The following is a 20,862-nucleotide window of genomic DNA, read 5'->3' on the forward strand; positions in this document are numbered from 1 at the left end:
AGTAATTGATGACAGTAGAAAAGTCCCCATTGCAATAATACAGTGATGTGCCCTGCATTCAGGAAACATGTCACTCAAAATTCATTTTCAGCTAATATGCCAGTCGTCCATTGAGGGTGATAACTATTTTACATGTATTTTGTGTTGGAGTCATTGCACAAGTAGATCATATGAAGGTGTGGGTAATTACCCTGAGATATTTGTGCAGCATGCTATACATGTTGATGATTGATACACCACAGAGTGTTTCTGTCTTTAATGGTAGGAGTCTTTTTTTTTAAGTGGTCTCTGAAAAATGCAACTGACCCAGTGGAAATTAGCACAAGTAAGCTAGCAATTTATAGTAAAGAAGCACATTAGAATTACTGATGACACTGTAATCTGGTTAGACTCTGAAAAGGGTATAAATTGTAAAATGAAGATGGTGACAGATACCCTAGTTACCACTAAACCAAAAATACACACAAAAATCCATGAATGCTGGATAAAGATGTGAGAACAAATAGAAAAATATGAAATCCATCTTTAAATCAAATATTTCATCTTACTATTTCTGTAGTGTAGCTACAATAGCAACAGGAATATAATAGTTCTTGAAAAAAAGATTGCTATGTTCAAACTAGTCTAAAGGATAGATGTAATGTATTAATACATAAACACATATCCCTTGATGTCTTAATGTGCCTTATTTTCCTGTGCCCATGTCTTGTGAAAGCTTCCGTATGTTTCTCTGCTCGCTAATTCTGCAGAAAACCTCCTCATTTCTTATCTTATCGGTCTCTAATTTTCAACATTCCTCCTTTAGTACCATATCTCAGTTACTTCTATTCTCTTCTTCTCCAGTTTTCCCATAGTTTATGATTCACTTATTTATGATTCACTTACAAATAATTTTGCACTCCAAATGTACATTCTCAGAAATTTGTTTGTAAAATTAAGGCTAATATTTGATATTAGCAGACTTTTTTGGCCAGGAAAGCATTCTTTTTCCTGAGCTTCATCCAGCATATGTTATTTTGCTTCCCTGGTACTGGAATTTCTTCACTTCATTTACTTCATGGTCCTCAGTTTTGATGTTAAGTTTATTATTAATCTCATTTCTGGTGCACCTCATTATTTTTGTTTTTCTTTTATTTACTCTGTACCCATAGTGTGTACTTGTTAGATTGTTCATACTATTCAGCAGGTGCTGCAGTTCTTCCTTGCTTTCAGTGAGAACAGCAATGTCACACTTCAGTCTTATCATTGATATCCTTTCACCCTGAATTCTAATTCCGCTCCTAAATCTTTCTTATATTTCCTATGCAGTAGGTGCAAAAGACTACTTCACTGTCTTACACTCTTTCTAATCCAGTCACTTCATTCTTGGTCTTCCATTCATATTTTTCCCTCCTCATTCTTGTATATTTCAGATTACTAGCCTTCCCCGTAGCTTACATCTATTTTCCTGAGGATTTCGAACATTTTGCTGTACGAAAAAGTTAATATGACATAGGAAAGTCATGGGTGGATTACAAATAATGCAAATAATAAAGGTAAACACCCATTTTACAGTTGAGGCATTGAGTGCTTGACAGACACAAAAACAAGACTGAAATGAATGAGAGGATTCTTCTTCTCACAAAAAGAGAAGGGGAGAACTAAACTATTCAAAGATTAGTATGAACCTTATCCAGTGCCACAGATCAAGATGCCCATATTTGGAGAGAAGGAGAAGAAAAATTAGTACTAGTGTTGACTGTTATTGTACAGGTCCCTGCCTCCATAAATGTAAAGCAAATGTGCCCTGCAGCTCATCAGTTTTCACAATATATACTGTAGATTTTTGTGTTCTGCAATCATTCAGTATTGTGGTATCTATCATTCCTGTACATATATGTGTATGGAGAGATGACTAGATCTTCTTGAACAGTAATACAGATCTATTTACATTTTACATAGTTCTTAGAGAATGATGTAAATTCAATAGTTTCTTTACAGTGGTTTTCACAGCCACTTGGAATGTGTTGAAGTTAGATACCTGATTCTGCTGGCAGTCAAAAGTACAAATTTACTACAGCCTTGTTTTGTCTTCTGAGTCATTGTCAAATGATACATAAAATATGATATAATGCAGCTAAGTTATACACATGTAGATTGTAACCTCAAAGCCCTATAAATGTATTGGTGCACAAAGTAAATTTCAGGCATCGTCAATGAAAATACTTAATTGCATATTCATGTGGGTGAAGAACATTTCTGCATTGACTGCTTTTTTAATTTGACATATGTGTCAACAAACAGACATGTTAGGACCTGCATAGAATGCAATAATATCTATTAATTTTATAGTTATTTACTTGGTATTGGATCATTCCCCAGTGATGATACTATATACATACAATACTATATCATAGATGACAATGAAGAATTCATATTATAAGAAATGAGAGTATGCATAGGTATAATGTTAATTATTTACAAAAATACATTAAACATTTTTAAAATTTTTTGTTGTTCTGACAGTGGAGAAAGGAAAAAGAAAAGCAAAATCTGTAAGAGCCCGCAGAATAAAATTTATAGTAGTTCCACACTGCAAATAAATGTTATTACAAACACATACATAAAAAGAAAGTAATTTTAGTTTTTATCTTCTCTGTATATTATTTTGTCTATTTTCTCAAAACTTTCAGGTTTTTCCTTCTAGATCTCTGGCCACCTTATTTGGTCTGGACTCCAGAAAGGTTGCCCTCACAGGTACTTGTAATGTGAAAGACATCCTACTAACACGCACCAAACAGATTTTCTGTTACATATCAAAGTGTTACCCTAACATCCTTACTTACTGAAATGTATTTAGGTGTAAATAGAATGATGCTGGGGAATGAGAAGACTAATGAGAATTAACAATTTAACTGGTGTTGTAATTGATAGTGAACACTCTAAATTTAAGTAACAGTTAAATATAGATTGTATATGTACCTAAGAGCAGGGCATAGTTTCGCTGTTCAACTGCTTGAAAAGAGCGTTATACTCTATTTTATTGGTCCTGTTGCCTACAAAAACAGTTTATGCATAATCCATTGGCCAAGTCAGTTTATAAATATACAGGTGAAAGTGGTTCCTGTGCAAATTTGCTTAAAATTATGAATAGTACACTTCATACATTAAGTATTTCAGTAGAGTAAAAGCAGTGATGCTATAAACGATTTACCAAAGGTTTTTTCCTCAGTAAATGATTTTATATGTTCAGGAATTTTGTTATGAAGTTTAACTCCCATGTGAAAAGTACCACTTTGGCACAGGGATGTGTTGATTTAGGTCATATATAAGTTTTTGCTTTGTCTGCCAAAGTGAACATAACTACCACAGTTTTCTTTGCGATCTACTGTCCATACTCATTACATTGATCATAAAGGATATAAGGGTTCCCATAATGTACATACATGATAAAGGAGGAATGTCAGATACCTTAAATAGTGGTTTACATGAGTCTCTAGGTTAGCTTCATAATATGATTCTAATGACCCTATTTTGCAGTTTGCTTTGGAGTTGCTCCAAAGTGTGACTCCATATTTAAGGTGAGAATGAAAGTAGGCATAGATGAGCTTTAGAATAACTCAAAATGTGACCCTCTATTTAAGGTGAAATTGTGAGTAGGCATGATGTGCATTCTTTTCTGTTTTCTCACTATAGCAGGATTTTAGTAAACAAAGAGCAATTTTAGCAATGACCAGTTGTAGATTTTTTTATTTTAAAAGCCATTTTCATAGTACTTACACTTACAATCAGAACAGGTTCATTGTAATAACATATTTAAAATAGTTAATGCCAAAAGTAAATGTATAAAATTTACAAGAATGAGTTAAAGCAGCTGATTTCTGTACCACATTTCTTTTTCTGTTTCCCATTGTTTTGTTGGTCATTTTTGACCATGGAAAGATCCTGCACATCTGTTTCATGGGAGCTAGTTACTTGTTCTGTGTAATCATAAAGAGACTTGTCTAGTGTAGTGTACACTATGAATATCTCTACACAGCAAGTAAAGACAGATGAAAGTCCCTCTCACTGCAAAAAGTGAGATGTGATGAACTTTTTGCAGTCGAAAATATCAACTTTTGTGGAATTTGCTGCAGATCTCTGTTTTTTACTCATTGTAAAGGGGGTATAAAAGGCAGTGTTCATACTGGTCTTTGTGCATAAGAGTGGGTGAACAGATATTTGCAACATTCAGTCATCACAGGTGACCTTGAAAAGTGTGTGGACTAATTTATAAAACTGAATCAATGCTTCCTGATTCGAAAATTGTATGACCATTTTGTCTGGTAAACACTTCAAGCAGGATGATGAAACTGTTTTAATCTTGCAGAAGCATGCACATTTTTTATCATATGTGGCAAATTAAAACTATTTGCCAGACTCAAACCATAACACCTGACTTCTGTTCCAGTTTAGCCCCACAAATGTACCTCAGTGATAAGAGTCTAAATTTCAACTTGCCACTAGATCTTCATTACATGTGATAATCAAAGCATATAGTCCACCAAGAGTGAAATTTTTTCACTCTTTTAAAACTTTGAGGTTGTGGTGAAATTAAACTCTCCAGGATGCTCATTCCTTAAAGATTTGTAGCTTCACAACGTGATAAGAAAGCTTCTTTAAATTTGGATTGAGTAAGATAGCATAGTAGCAAGACACAGGATGTACATTCAAGAGGATGCTGGTCCAAATCCCTGTCCAGCCATCTAGATTTAAGTTTTCCATAGTTTCCCTATGCCATGAAGGAAAGTCTTGTGAATGTTTCCCTGAAAAGGACATTGCCAATTTCCTTTCCCATCCTTCCTCTGTCTGTGCTTGTGCTGTGACTCCAATTCCTCATCACTGATGGGTCTTTAAAATTTAATCTTCTTTTCTGTGGACTTAGGAAGATACAGAGAGGAACTGGAGGCAATCTGAAGTGTTGAGTTAATTTGTGAAGTGCATACTTAATGACAAAACCACGTCCCGTGATATGCAGACATCTGATTTTGAGTTTTGGGCCAATGTACATTTTTAACCAGTCTCAAATGATCAACTAGAGGGTTTATTATGGCTCCAGATGTTGTCATGGACCACACAGATGATCAGATAATTTCATTATCTGAAGAGAGATTGCTTAAACTGGTGTTAAGGTGCAGCAAATGCTATTGAATTCATTGTGGCTCTGAGCAAAGGTAGATAGTAGTATGTGGCTAATATTGATTTATTCCATCTTTTTTAGTGTTATTAATTTCTCCTCCATCACTAACGTCCTACTTTTACGGTCCTTGACCTGAAGGTAGAGTGTTCCAATCCTTATGGGAGAAGAATGTTGAGCCACATCCCAAACATCATTGGCAGTTCAAGCATACAGCAAATGATGGTGCTGCTTAGGAAAATGGGAGTAAGAGACAGAATAGGATACAAAGCACACTCAGTGTGTATACCTGGGGGCCTCATTAACATGTTGAAGAGGCTATTCTAGAAGCCATTGAGGGAACAGAGTGCAAGCAACTGCAGATTGTGACACACATTGGAAAAAATTATGCTTGTCGTCTGGACTTCGAGGTCATACTTGAATCATTGCAGCATCTGACAGAGAAGGTTGAGAAGACTAGCCTTGCCCATCGAGTTTCAAAAGAGCTCACAATTTAAATCATTGTCTCGAGAACTGATTATGGCCTTTGGTTCTGAGTTGATTGGAAGGACCGAACAAGAGTTGTTGAAAGTTCTGTGACAAGTTAGGCTACAACTTCCTGGAGTTGTGCCATAGGGTTGAGAACTGTAGGTTGCCCCTAAATGGGTCAGATGTGCACTACACATCAGAGGCTGCTACCCAGGTAGCCATCTGTGTGTGGGGTGCACACAGGGCTTTTTTGTTTTGTCTAAAAAAAAAATTAGGTGACTCTCCATAAAATCCATGTAATGATAGCTGTAGGAAACCCACAAGTACCAGTGTAAGATTGAAAGAAATGCCTCCCACAGGTGAGAGTATTAAAATCCTAATAGTTACGTGCCAAAATATTCTCAACAAAGTGACAGTTTGAAGTGTTCCTAAAAAGCAGTGAAGCTCACATAATATTAGGAACAGAATGCTGGTTGAAAACTAAAATTGATACCAATGAAATGTTTGGGGAAAATTTAATATTATATTGAAAGAAAGGCTAATGGGAAATTAAAGTGGTGTATTTGTCACAGTAAACAAGAAACTCAAATCTACCAAGACAGAAACTGAAGCTGCATGTGGGATTGCTTGGGCAAGACTCACTATCAGTGATGGCATAAAATGGTAATTGGATCCTTCTGTCACCAACCACTAGACCCATATCTTGAGGTAATTGAAAACTTTTGAGAAAATCTCAGTTTGCTTGTGTGTAAGTTTCCCAATCATACTGTAATCATTGGTGGAGACTTTAATCATCCATTAACCAGTTGGGGAAATCACAGTTTTGTTAGTGGTGGGCATTATAATAAGACATCCTGTGATACATTACTAAATGCCTTCTCTGAAACCTGCCTAGGACAGATAGTTCAGAACCCCACTCATGGTGGAAATATATTGGATCTAATGGCAACAAATAGACCTGACCTCTTTGAGGATGTCCATATCGAAATTGGTAGTGACAATGAGGCAGTTATAACAACAATGAATACAAAAACACAAAGGGCAACTAATACAGACATGAAGATAAGTGTGTTCAATAAAATAGGAAAAAATTGGGAGTGTCATATTTCAATGAGAAACTTGAAAATTTCAGCACAGAGCCAAAGCATGTAGATGAACTGTGGTGCAAGTTTAAAAGAATAGTTGACCACACTCTGGATAGATATTTATCCAGTAGAACAGTTCATAATGGGAGAGACCCTCCTTGGTATACAGTCACTGCAAAGAAATTTCTAAACATACAGTGACTACTGCATAATAGATGTAGAACAAAGCAGAGGACTATAGATAAAGAGATCCTAAATGAAACATGTTTGGCTGTCAAGAAGCCAAATCATGAAAGCTTCAGTGACTACCATAGCAGAAGACTGTCGAACAGCCTTCACAATTCCCAAACATTTGTGGCCACAAGTAAAGGCTGTTAGTGGCAGCAAAGTTAGTATCCAGTGCATAGTGAATGAGGCAGGAACTGAAATTGAGGGTAGCAAAACAAAAACTAAAATGCTTAATTCTGTTTTCTAATGTTCCTTTATGAAGGAAAAACCCAGGAAAATTGCATCAATTTAGTCCTCATACAACCTGAAAGATGAGTGAAATTGGTATTAGTGTCAGTAGTATTGAGAAACAGCTGAAATTGTTAGAAATAAATAAAGTGCCAAGGCCCAATGAACTTCCAGACAGATTCTATATTGAATTTTTGACTGAGTTAGCCCCCAATTCTAATTATAATCTGTCATAGATCCCTCAAACAAAAACCCATACTGCCGCGCGTGATTCGCCGAGCAGTCTAAGGCGCTGCAGTCATGGACTGTGTGGTGGAGGTTCGAGTCCTCCCTCGGGCATGGATGTGTGTGTGTGTCCTTAGGATAATTTAGGTTAAGTAGTGTGTAAGCTTAGGGACTGATGACCTTAACAGTTAAGTCCCATAAGATTTCACACACATTTGAACATTTTTTGAAAAACCTGTGCCCAGTAGTTGTAAAATAGCACAGGTAACTCTCATCTACAAGAAGGGTAATAGAAGTGATCCACAAAACTGCAGTCCAATATTCAGAATGAGATTTTTACTCTGCAACAAAGTGTACACTGATATGAAACTTCATGGCAGATTAAAACTGTGCCGGACCGAGACTCGAACTTGGGACCTTTGCCTTTTACGAGCAAGTGCTCTACCAACAGAGCTACCCAAGCATGACTCACACCCTGTCCTCACAGCTTTACTTCTGCCAGTACCTCGTCTCCTATCTTCCAAACTTTACAGAAGCTCTCCTGCGAACCTTGCACAACTATCACTCCTGAAAGAGAGGATATTGTGGAGACATGGCTTAGCCACAGCCTGGGGGTTGTTTCCAAAATGAGATTTTCACTCTGCAGCAGAGTGTGCAGTCCAATATCTGTGACATTGATTTGTTGTAGAATCTTAGAACATATTCTGAGCTCAAACATAATGAGTCATCTTGAACAGAATAACATTCTTCATGCCAGTCAGCAACAGATTCCACAAACATTGATCATGTGAAACCCAGCTCATACTTTCTCTCACATGACATACTGAAAGCATTGGATCAAGGAAGTCAGGTAGATGCAGTATTTCTTGATTTCTGAAAAGCATTTGATTCAGTAACAGACTATGCTTAGCATCAAAAGTTTCATCATATGAGGTATCACGTGAAATTTGTGTCTTGATTGAGGACTTTTTATTAGAGAGCACATAGCATGTTACCTTGCATGGAGAGCCATTGTCAGATACGCAACTAGCTTTGGGTGAGCTCCAAAGAAGTGTGGTGGTACCCTTGCTGTTCATGTTGTATATCAATGATGTTGCGTACAATATTAATAGTAACTTCAGACTTTTTCCAGATGATGCAGTTATTTATAATGAAGTACTGTCTGAAAGAAGCTGCATAAATATTCAGTGAGATCTTGATAAGATTTCAAAATGGTGCAAAGATTGGCAGCTTGCTTTAAATATTCAGAAATGTAAAACTGTGCACTTCACAACAAAATGAATGTTGTATCCTAGGACTATAATGTCAATGAGTAACGGTTGGAATTGGCCAACTCATACAAGTACCTGAGTGTAATACTTTGTAGGGATATCAAATGGAATGATCACATAGACTCAGTCTGGGTAAGCAGGGGGTGTGTGACCCATTCTAGAACGTTGCTCAGGTGTGTGGAATCTGTACCAAATAGGACTAACTGGGGATATTAGAAGGTATACAGAGAAGGGCAGTGGGAGAGTGTTTCAGTGATACCGAAGAAACTGAACTTGCAAACTCTCAAAGATAGACGTAAAATATCCCGACAAAATCTATTAACAAAGTTTCAAGAAACAACTTTGATGGCTCAAGGAATATACTACATCACCTATGTATCACTCACATGGGGATTTTGAGGACAAGGTTAGAATAATTACAGCATGCACAGAGGCTGTCAAACAATCACCTACCCCCAGTCCACATGTGAATGGAATGGGAAGAAACCATAATAACTGGTACAATGGGACATACCTTCAGCCTTGCACTTCACAGTGGTTTGCCGAGCATGAACATTAATTTAGATGTAGATTTTCACAGTGCCTCTATTAGATGGACAATACATTTGCTATTCAGCAGGTGCAGACTTGCTTCCTTTCATTCCATGCCTGTGCATAAGAACACAAACATAACAGTGTGCTGCATAGTCATTCATCCTCATGATGCAGATATACACTTGATACTTCCTACACATCAGAGGAAGACAATTTCAAGTTGCTTCCACTAGTGTCAAATCCAAGACAGTGGTGTACAAGATACATATTGTCCCAAATGCTTATTATCTTACACTCATACTCATAAATTAAGGATAATGCTGATACATGGTGAAACAACACTCTGGTGGGCAGTTTTCGGGTTTAAATAACCTCGGGGTATGACCATGCGGTGCATTTGACCTGCGGTCGTCGCATAGTGGCGCTGGCAGCAGTCCACATATGCAGAGGTGTGTTGGTGCATGTCAGAGTACAGTCCAGTGAGTAAGTGTGCAGATGTTTCCAGATGTGCTAATGGTGACTGTGTGTTGAAAATGGCTAAAAGAACACACATTGATGACGTTATAAGGGGCAGAATTCTAGGGCAACTGGAGGCTGGTCAAACACAGCAGGTCGTAGCATGGGCCCTCCGTGTGCCACAAAGTGTGATCTCAAGATTATGGCAACGATTCCAGCAGACAAGGAACATGTCCAGGTGCTACAGTACGGGACGTTCACAGTGTACAACACAACAAGAAGACTGATATCTCACCATCAGTGCCCGCAGACGGTCATGGAGTACAGCAGATAGCCTTGCTTGGGACCTTACCACAGCCACTGGATCAGTTGTCTCCAGACACACAGTCTACAGATGACTGAACAGAGATGGTTTATTCTCTTGGAGACTAGCAAGGTGCATTCCACTGACCCCTGGTCACAGGAGAGCCCGTAAAGCCTGGTGGCAAGAACACAGTACATGGTCATTGGAACAGTGGTCCCAGGTTATGTTCACAGACGAGTCCAGGTGTAGTCTGAACAGTGATTGTCACTGGGTTTTCATCTGGCATAAACCAAGAACCAGATACCAACCCCTTAATGTCCTTGAAAGGGACCTGTATGGAGGTCTTGGTTGATGGGGTGGGGTGGGATTGTGATTGGTGCACGTACACCCCTGCATGTCTTTGACTGAGGAACTGTGACAGGTCAGACATAGCGGGACGTCATTTTGCACCAGTATGTCCACCTTTCAGTGGTGCAGTGGGTCCCAACTTCTTCCTGATGGATGATAATGCACTGCCCCACCGAGCTGCCATCATGGAGGAGTACCTTGAAACAGAAGATATCAGGCAAATGGAGTGGCCTGCCTGTTCTCCAGACATAAACCCCATTGAGCACATCTGGGATGCTCTCAGACAACACATTGCTGCACGTCTTCAAACCCCTACAACACTTCAGGAGCTCCTACAGGCACTGGTGCAAGAATGAGAGGCTTTACCCCAGCAGCTGCTCGAACACCTGATCCAGAGTATACCAACCCATTGTGCAGCCTATGTACATGTGCATGGTGATCATATCCCATATTGATGTCAGGTTACTTGTGCAGGAAACAGTGGTGTTTTGTAGCAGATTTGTTTCGGTACGGTTTTTTCAACTTATCACCGATACTGTGGACTTCCAGATCTGTGTTGTGTATGTTCCCTATGTGCCTATGCTATTAGCACCATTTTGTGTAGTGCCATGTTGTGTGCCACCACATTGTGCAATTATCCCTAATTATGAACATGAGTGTATTTTGAGACTGACTTTTGTACTGAAATTGTTCATATCTGCTGTAGACTGTAATACTTTCCTGCTTCTCTATGAATAATCACATGTAATGAATCTGAACAGTGTAAGCTGTGTGTACCTATTTAGATCTTCAGTAAATTTTTTCTTTGATCTGACAGTTCTGATCCAAATTCTAACATAACTACTAGCTTAAACAGTCAGTCATCACAACAACAAATCAAAGAATGCACTCAGCATAGTTTGTAGAACCCAATCTGCTAATGCATTCAGTTAGCTAATCTTATGCTCCATTAATAGTTCCGAAGTATCAACTTTTTCCAGAATGAGTCACTTTTTTTTTTTAAATTTGTTTGTGTGGCTGTTTATATGGTGGCTATCTACAGGCTACTAAATGGCACAGTGACTGAGTGAGGTACTCTAATAATTATGTCACCTTTTACATTCATCATGTCCATAGAGCCCATCAAGAAGGGAACTTACAAACTGCTTAATGCTATTCATGCATATACCAGCTAAATTTAACATGTTGTTGTTGTTGTTGTTGTTGTGTTCAGTCCTGAGACTGGTTTGATGCAGCTCTCCATGCTACTCTATCCTGTGCAAGCTTCTTCATCTCCCAGTACCTACTGCAGCCTACATCCTTCTGAATCTGCTTAGTGTATTCATCTCTTGGTCTCCCTCTACGATTTTTACCCTCCATGCTGCCCTCCAATACTAAATTGGTGATCCCTCGATGTATCAGAACGTGTCCTACCAACCGATCCCTTCTTCTAGTCAAGTTGTGCCACATGCTCCTCTTCTCCCCAATTCTATTCAATACCTCCTCATTAGTTATGTGATCTACCCATCTAATCTTCAGCATTCAAATTTAACATATCAAATCAGAAAGGAGGTGATATGTTGAAAAATTTGCTATTTGCTCAGTTCCGTTGCCATGTGGCGTACATCATCTACTGTGGCACAGTGGTTATAGCCACTTTCCAACAACTTGTGGATTATACTGGTTTGATTGATGTCTCCTAAAGTTATTTATCATTTAACACTTATAATTTCTGGAAGGTTCAGTGACTGACTTATTTATGGATTGGTGCATTTTACTACAACATTCTATGTAAGTACAAAAAAAAGCACCTTCTGCTGAGACATGCAACAAAGTTCTGTGCGTACCTCATGCATGGTCAGTAAACATGGCTTCAGTGTGAAGTGTTAGTTCATAACTGGTACTTGATTCCAGATTCTGTGTGACAAAATTCAGTAGCTGCTATTGGTAGCCTGATATTTACCTGGTAACATTACCCCTTCATGCTGAATGTCATGAATTTGCATCATACCACTGCTGTGCTAATAACTGGAAAGTTAACTGTTTTTGAGTGCCAGTGCCAGTAGATGCTGATTTTGTGTGGAGCTACCAATGCTTCCGACAAGTGCTGCATTCTCCTGAGTGTTTTGGGTACCTCTAACACACCACAGTTTTTGATTTTTATCTTTCATCTAGAAATTTATTCAGATATTAATGGATTAATAATTTGGTTACATTAATAATTTTCAAATCTGCAATTAAAATAATAAAATACTTTTGAGTTTAAAGCTGCATCGAACACTAAATAGTTAGCCACTTGACGTGGCTTGAAACCTAATAACATTCTATTAATGGATATCACCATGAAAGCATGCATTCATAAATAGTTATCTAAAATTGTATATACAAAAATGGTTCAAATGGCTCTGAGCACTATGGGATTTAACATCTATGGTCATCAGTCCCCTAGAACTACTTAAACCTAACTAACCTAAGGACATCACACAACACCCAGTCACCATGAGGCAAAAATTGTATATACAAAGTTATTACAATACATTATTAATTATCAAACAGCTTTACTGTGAACAGTACTACTTGCCAAGTAGGTAACAGAATCAGATAGTCATATAATTCATAGAAAGAGTGGCTACAGAGGTATGATTTGTGTGTGTGTGTGTGGGTGTGGGTGTGTGTGTGTGTGTGTGTGTGTGTGTGTGTGTGGGGGGGGGGGGGGGGGGTTGTGTTTGTGTGTGTGTGTGTGTGTGTGTGTGTGTGTGTGTGTGTGTGTGTGCATCTACAGGAAAATTACTTTTGTGAATTGTATCATGACAGTGCATTATCACAGATCAGCTGAAACTGATATTTATTATTAGCACAAATATCATTAAGGCATAAATGTATCAGATTGAGAGTGTAAGAATTCCAAGACCCTTAAAAATGCCACTGCAATGTGTGTTGTCATCGACTTTTCACACGAGTTCTACTGCTCTCTTCTTCTTCAGAAGAAGTACTTTTTAGTGCACTGCGCCAAAAGAAATTCTATGAAACAATGGAGTGTGAAACTGTGCACAGTATCATCATCCTCATCATCATCATCAGCAGCAGCAGCAGCAACAGCAGACAGTTTGATCACTTGTGATGTCGCCTCTTCGAGTCGGCATGCAACATATGATCCCTGCAGGTTCTCCCATTTGTGCTGATCTTGAACTTCCCATTGTCGGTTCAGTCTGGCTATCTGCAAAATGTATTGTACCAGTAATACAGCACATATATTGTATTAAAAGCCTTTCTTGAAACAATACGTACAACAGTGGCTATGAATCTTTGACAAAAAATCCAATATAATACAACATTTTACGATTATGTTATGTTGCAGATGAAAGTCATGAAAAAGGTAGTGGCAAACAGCATGATTTGGATCCAGGAACAAAGTCTGAGGGAGAAGAGGATTCAAGCCTAGTTGCAACAGCGAAAGGGAAGTCGACTCTAGGGAGAACACCAAATCACCTTACTCTGAGTTCTACGTCAACCCTCTCAGCAGGAAGCACTGGAAGCCAAGCAAGACTGATCCAATCATCCCATCAGCCTGAGAACTACCAGCCACCAACAGTTAAAGATTTAGGTAAGCAGTCACAACTGCTCAGACCACCTACAACTTTACCGCAGCCCACTTGCCTGCAGTGTTACCTTGCTGGCAATTACAAAACTGTATGAGTGTAAGAGAAGCAGTAGTGATTGCACATTAACCACAGATAGACGCACTTACTTAAGTCAATAAAGTATTTCATGTGGATATACTTAGCAGTTTACTGGCATATTTTGTGAATTACATAAAATATTTTATTTGTATATTTTGTTAATTTATAATTAGTTTGTAGTTTGTAATGTTTCATGTGTATGTTGCCATGTAATGTATGAACATATTATACTGCAGCTCGATCATACGATATGGAGTAATATTGGCTTCCTCTTCTGGTTATTGTGTCTGACACTCCTTTCTCCTTGGATTTCTATGATTCATTTCGTTTTTTAATTCATTTCAGTTTCTTAAATTTTTCATATCTGTTTCATTGGTAAATGAATTCTATACCCACTGTTAAAGAAAAATGTTACAATGTGATTAAAATTGACCTTCATCTCGAATGTATGATGAAGAGCTCATTCAAATTATCAATAAAAATTCATTACACTAAGTGCCTTTTTCTTTATGTTTGTGAAATCTGGCAGATCATTCAGGACGAATTATTCTTATTCCTTATTTCATGGTATTTATTTAACCAAACCAAATGTCTCTAATTGTATCTATGACTTCTTAGACACACAAATCATTTTATGTTGGTAGTAACATCAAACTCAGTATGTTTTATTGTCACTATAAACAGCATCTGTAATATATTTTCAGCATTTAATTTTTATACACTGTATTTGGGTATAATGTTTTACTTATACCTCACTCCCCCTAACAAATAATAACAAAACTCGAGCCAGTATGCAGTGAGACTACTTTGCAAATACTTTCCTCAATTTTAAAAAGACAAAATATAAGAAGCCTTCTGAGTGTGGTCACTATTGCTTAAATTTATCTGTGTATCAGATCATAACCACAGCACTTTGTAATTCAGTACCTAGTTTTCTGCATATTTACCATAATTATTCAATAACAAAAGACTCTTCTAAAGAATTTAAGCTACTGAGGTCGCAATCTTTAGCAAAGTTCTATTTTGTCCATCTGTCATATGAATAACTATTTGATCGGAAATTAATATCATGGAATTTTTCATGGATTTTGAATTTGGAGTGCTTTTTTGGTCTGTCAAGCAGTTGCACTAAGTCTTCATGGGATAAAAATGTTACAGTGTTGGAGGGAAGAGTGAAAACTTTGTCACACAGATCACGTGCTTCAGCAATTAAATTTTTGGGTTTACATGAAAGATTCTTTAGACAGCTTAGCTACAGAGGAACAGTACCACACAGTATTTTCCATGTTTTCATCTCGGTTTGTAACCATTAAAAAAATCCATCTCTGTCTTAGTTTCAAAAGAATATACCTTTTCTCACTCAAAAAATGCCAATTTTAGATGTCACAATATATGCCAGGTTTATCAGTGTGAAGTTCATTTCAGATAACTGTATGGAAAAGGCACTGAAGAATTCTTCAAGCTTAAAAACTGCTTAGGAGTTATTATATAATGCCACATGTGGTAGTGCATATTTGTCTGTTGTTTATGTGATTTTGTGGAAATTTTTCCGTATCAATTGCTACTGCTTCGTATAAAGAATCAGGAAAGTTTCATGTTAAAATGTACAATACGCATGCTTAATTAAATGTATGATACTTAGATGCACTTATTTAAGATATACACATTTCACTTACAGTTCATAGTAAAAATGTACATAAAATTCTAAATAATATGAACTGTTGTACAGTATACACAGTGTTGTTGATAAATGTCTCTGGCTTACTTCAAAAATTAATGACAGGAAAATCTAATTTGCTCTGGCGAGGTTATATTTGAAGCTTTCATAAAGTCTTTAAATCTTAGGCTACTATGTACTTCTTGTATTGTTATGCATGAAAAACAAACTAGTAAGCCAGATTTAGCATTTAATAGCAATACAAGCAGATATAAAATTGTGAAGGCATTTAACAATAAGAATGTTGTTTTATCAGGATAAATTCTTATTTTTAATATTTGGAGTTGATAGCATAGCCTGCGCTAAGCTCTCTGCAAGTTTATGTCTTCATTCTGCAAAGACATTGCTCATAGACACTGATTAGCTGAAATGTCTCTCTTTGCATAATCTGTTTGTGTAGGTAACAGAGCTCTAGATCATTTACTTTAAGAGTTATAGTTCAAACTGTTAAAGGAAGTATGTTTCATAAGATGTTTAATAAAATCATATTTGTTGCTTGTTTCACAGATGGTTCAATAGACACAGCTTATTTAATTTCTCATACTTATTGTAAAACGAAACATGTAGGTAAAAAAGTGGGAGTACATTAGCATGTACAGCTGTAGAGTGGAAGTCAAAGAGCTGCACGCTGAATGTCAAATTATCTGCATTTCGTCGCCTTTCATAAAAAGGTTCATGTTATGATGCATACATTGTTCCAGTTATGAAAAATAGTTCATGTTTTATAAATTGCATCCAGTTACATACAAAACTGTACACAATTATTGAAATTAACCTGGCTTAAAACATGTGTAGGGAAGTAAATGTCCTGCTGGATGTATTACGCATATAGGAGCTTCACAAAGAAAAGGTGTGTAAGCTTTTAAAGTTTGATATTGTTTCATTTGCTGTCATCACTGTTCTAAAAGTGAAGGTTTGCTTTGTTTCTTTAAGAAAAATAACATATTAAAATGAAAAACTATTTTAAATGGATAATTGTTTCAGTGGCAGGTAATTTTGTCCAAAAGCAAGTTTCAAGTTTACTGCCATAATCTCATAAATACATTACAGTATGCTCATCATCTAGAATTCCATTCTTCTTAAGTCAACAAGTTTAACATTTAAGCATTCTGAAAGGATGCCTTTTTTTGGATATTTAGTGTGTGGCTTCATTGTCAATATTTGTTTCTTTCAATTTGCTGCTGCTCTTCATCTGCACTGAGTCTACTTTACATGATCATAGTATAGTCAGTGATCAAAACTTTTGAGCTGTTGCTTCAGTTTTCTTTAGATCTATTTTACCACCACACTGAATTTCTTGCAGTCCTGCATTTTTGTATTTATTTGTTGTTTCTGATATGACCTGATAACATCTGTGAGTAATTTTGAATCTGCTTTTAATCAACATATTTAGACTGAAGCATTAAATGGGTATCTTGTGTTGCAGGACTAAAAGCAAATCATTGTACAGTCATTTGTATTCCAAATTTCACATCAATTTATACTACTCATCTGACATCACACTGAATCCAGGAATTAATTACAGTTAAATACCTGTGGGATTTATGTTGTCTTGTGTGTGTAGTTTTTTTATATTATATATATTCCAGAGGCAAAACTTGAAAATATATATCTCAAAATGTACAAATGTATACAGAATATGGAAGTGTTTTTTATGAGGATAGGACAGGTGGTCAGCTCTGACCAAACTGTAAACTTCCTTCTTCTGAAACTGAAGATGATCCTCTACACAAATGTGAGGGTGTAGAGAAGTATATGCAATGGAAGGATGATTCCAAGCTTTATGAGTTTAACTGGGACATTTAAATTTAGACTTTTAATATTCGACTTCAGGGCAAAAGTGTGCTAATGGGATATTTTCATTACATGTTTTGTTAAAGTCCTATAACATTAGCCAAAACTATACAGAGAAACAGAAAAGAATACATTTCCAGCGTCTGAAAGATAAGTGTTGCAGAACAATGAAAGGAATCAAAAAGCTGTGAAAACAAGCTTAGTGACTCCCAATACACATCCTGGAGCATACAATGTAATTGGCAGAAGAGTCTAAGTTATTATTCTTATCAATTAAGGTTTTTTCTAATCAATACCAGCATTAATTTCTTTCTAGTGCATTTTCCTCAGGAGACATGAACTGGAAGATATGGTAGGGTTTTCATTTGGGTTATGACACATCTACATATCAAAGAACTTTCTTTATGAAAACGAAAGATCCATTTTTGAAGTTCTGAAACAGAATTTTTGTCCATTACTTGCCTTCAGGAGACCAACAAAATTTCATACTGCTTATAGATACTGTTTTAGCTTGCAGAACTGGTAGTGTCACGTTCTTTCATTTGTGTCTGTCAGCACTACTAAATCTTTTACCCCCTGACCAGCAGTTCTCCCTCGCAGTTTCATAGTTTTTTCAGATCAATTTTTGAGTTCTGTGATAAAAAGATTTGCTATGCTAGGAAGATTCAAAAAGTTTTTTTCTCACATCATTTACTTTATTAACCTTAGGTTATCATTTTAGATTCCGCAGATACTCCACTCTCTGCAGTTCTGCTGTAGAGTTCAATACCACGCCCTCCCCCCTCAAGCCCTCCCCCTTTTCTGTTCTCCTCAAACTTTGGCACTCACATCTGAACTCCTTACTACGCTCACAACAATTTGTCTCCAATTCTACTTGTTTAAATGTAGTTACTATAGCATTAATATAATGCATATTACTGATGTCAAAATATTTTAACACTCCACAAGGCTGTTACATTGTAGTTTGATTTCTGGTTGAATTTCATTTAGTTTATCTTACTGTTTTGTCTCATACACCTACCATTTCTATAGTTTTTAGTACCACCTGAAAAGTTAACTGAAGAGTCTAAAGCCAAATCAATAGGTGTTTATTTTTTCCCTGTTTCAGTTCAACAGAAAGAAAAAAATATATTTTCTATAAAAATATTATACTCTCATTAACAAGTTCGTACAATAATTAATACCATAATGGTATAGTTCCCTGACAAAAGTAATACTATATATGTTTATATTTTGTTTTCAAATACACGGGTTTTCTTTTAAACTATCTAAATTTTCTAGACTTTTTATTTCACAGGTGTCACAGACTATGGAAATTTTTTCTTTCTCATTTAAAAGGATAAATATTAAAGTGTACCTGAACTGAATCTCATTTCACATTAAATTTACTTATAATCATTTTTCATGTAAATGTCCTTTTACATATCTTAAAAATACAACAAAAATTTTGCCTGGGTATAATAATTTTGATGAATTCATCTCTCACCAAAAGCTCATTCCTCTAATATATGTTCATGATCAATCATTTTTTGGCTTATTGGGCCGTCAACAGGTACCCATTGTTTTGAAAGATTCTGACCTTAGTGAAAAGTAACCATTCCATAATGTTTGAAGGCTTATGCATTAATACAATACATTCACATACAATGTACTTAACAAGATCAACTGACTGATTAAGGGGAAATTATCATGATATTACTAAGATAAAAACAAAACATAGAACAATAGTTAACTCTCAACACATTGCTTAGAATCCACAAAGACCGTATTGTCTCTGGGAATATCAAAAATTATGGAAATGATAGACTGCTACTCACCCTAAAGATGACACAGGTTGAGTTACAGAGAGGCACAACAAAAAAATTGTTACACATTAAGCTTTGGCCAAAGCCTTCATCAGAACAGAAAAAATACACACACTTTCACACAAGCAAGAACACCTTACATGCACACAGTTGCTCAGGCCAGCCAGAGATAGCAGTCACATGTGCATGAAATATGTTTGCTTGTGTGAATGTGTGCGTGTTTTTCTTTTCTGGTGATGGCCGGGCTGAAAGCTTAATATGTAACAATCTTTTCATTGTGCCTGCCTGCAACTTAACATGTTATCTTTACAGTGAGTAGCAATCTACCCTTTCCATAATTGTTGATATTCCAGCCTAGACATTCCCCTATCCTTTTTTGTCTATGGGAATGGTAATCAAATTTTCATGGCACCATAAACTGTGTCAGAGATTTAAACTCAACAATTGGCTTTTATGTTTCATATACAATGCCCTTTGCTGTGTACATACGTCATAGACCAATACAAAATTGTATGCTGCCAGTATCTGTCTGCTGGTAAAATGCATTCTGCAAATGGTTATTATTCAAGGTCAATCCTTTAGTTGTCTGACACCCTTTCCTCAGCATATTCTGTCAATCTCGTGTCCTTTTTGTCCTGTTTGCATATAATATAATTTTTGTGTTACAAAACTTCCATGTTAACATATTTTGTATTGCTCAGTCTTTCCTCTTTTTCTCTTATATTTCAATTTCATGTCTCCCCCCCCCACACACACACACACACACACAAAAAACTGTAAAAAAATTCATTTTGGTTTGCCTTGTGCTGCATTCTTTGAGCATCTATCTTCTTATCGGTCTTTCAAGTTTTTCTTTTATTTCACATACAACTGTTGCCATTGTGTTACTGCTCAATTAAAATGTTCATAACCATAAATATTTTAATTTCTTCAAAAGGTATTACATCGTTTCCTGCATTTGATTGCACGGTCCTAAGCTATTGTTGAGGGTATTCTGGCTCATCCCTTTAGACATGCTCCCTCCTGTTTGTTCTTTTAATAGTCCTTTTCAGTTATCATGTAAATGAGCTTTAGTTCTGCAGCTGTAATTAATGACTGTGTAGTGTAGTTGTCCACCGTACTGGTATTTCTTCTTTTGTGTGGTAAGTATGGATTGTTCATCTGTTGGCAATCTCAGTGGGAATGTCCATTTATGATTTCTTTGTATACTTCTGACATGTTCCTGTTCTGTTACTGTAATTATTATTACCGTTCTTACTACTACTATTACAGCTACTAATATTCAAGGTATCCTGCATGAAATATTTTTGTACATAAATTTCAAGTTTGCTCAAACCTAAATGGCAGTTTCATGTACTCCATATGCATTTTGTTTGTACACTTAATAGAAAACAAAGCATGTGTTCTTACTCTCCCGAATATAAAGGTGTTGTCTTCTGTATTTTATGTGAAATTAATAGTCAGTTTTCACCAACAATGTACTACCTCATATATTAAGATGCACATTGCGTATCAAAGCATGCTCAGGAGAAGAAAGGAGAAAAGAAAATTTGAAGAAATAAATATTCTCATTCCTTTTTTTTTT

At 36.5% G+C, this 20,862-nt stretch overlaps 1 protein-coding gene across 1 annotated transcript in view; it reads left to right on the forward strand.

The window, feature by feature from the left end:
• Positions 1 to 20,862, forward strand: part of LOC126419799 (protein still life, isoforms C/SIF type 2) — a 924,442-nt gene that overhangs the window by 893,077 nt on the left and 10,503 nt on the right. The window contains exon 19 of the mRNA XM_050086986.1: positions 13,640 to 13,885. Coding sequence (XP_049942943.1) covers positions 13,640 to 13,885 — 246 coding nt within the window. The remainder of the gene's footprint in view (positions 1 to 13,639; positions 13,886 to 20,862) is intronic.

This window comes from Schistocerca serialis, chromosome 9 (assembly GCF_023864345.2).
Source record: "Schistocerca serialis cubense isolate TAMUIC-IGC-003099 chromosome 9, iqSchSeri2.2, whole genome shotgun sequence".
NCBI classification, from domain to species: domain Eukaryota; kingdom Metazoa; phylum Arthropoda; class Insecta; order Orthoptera; family Acrididae; genus Schistocerca; species Schistocerca serialis.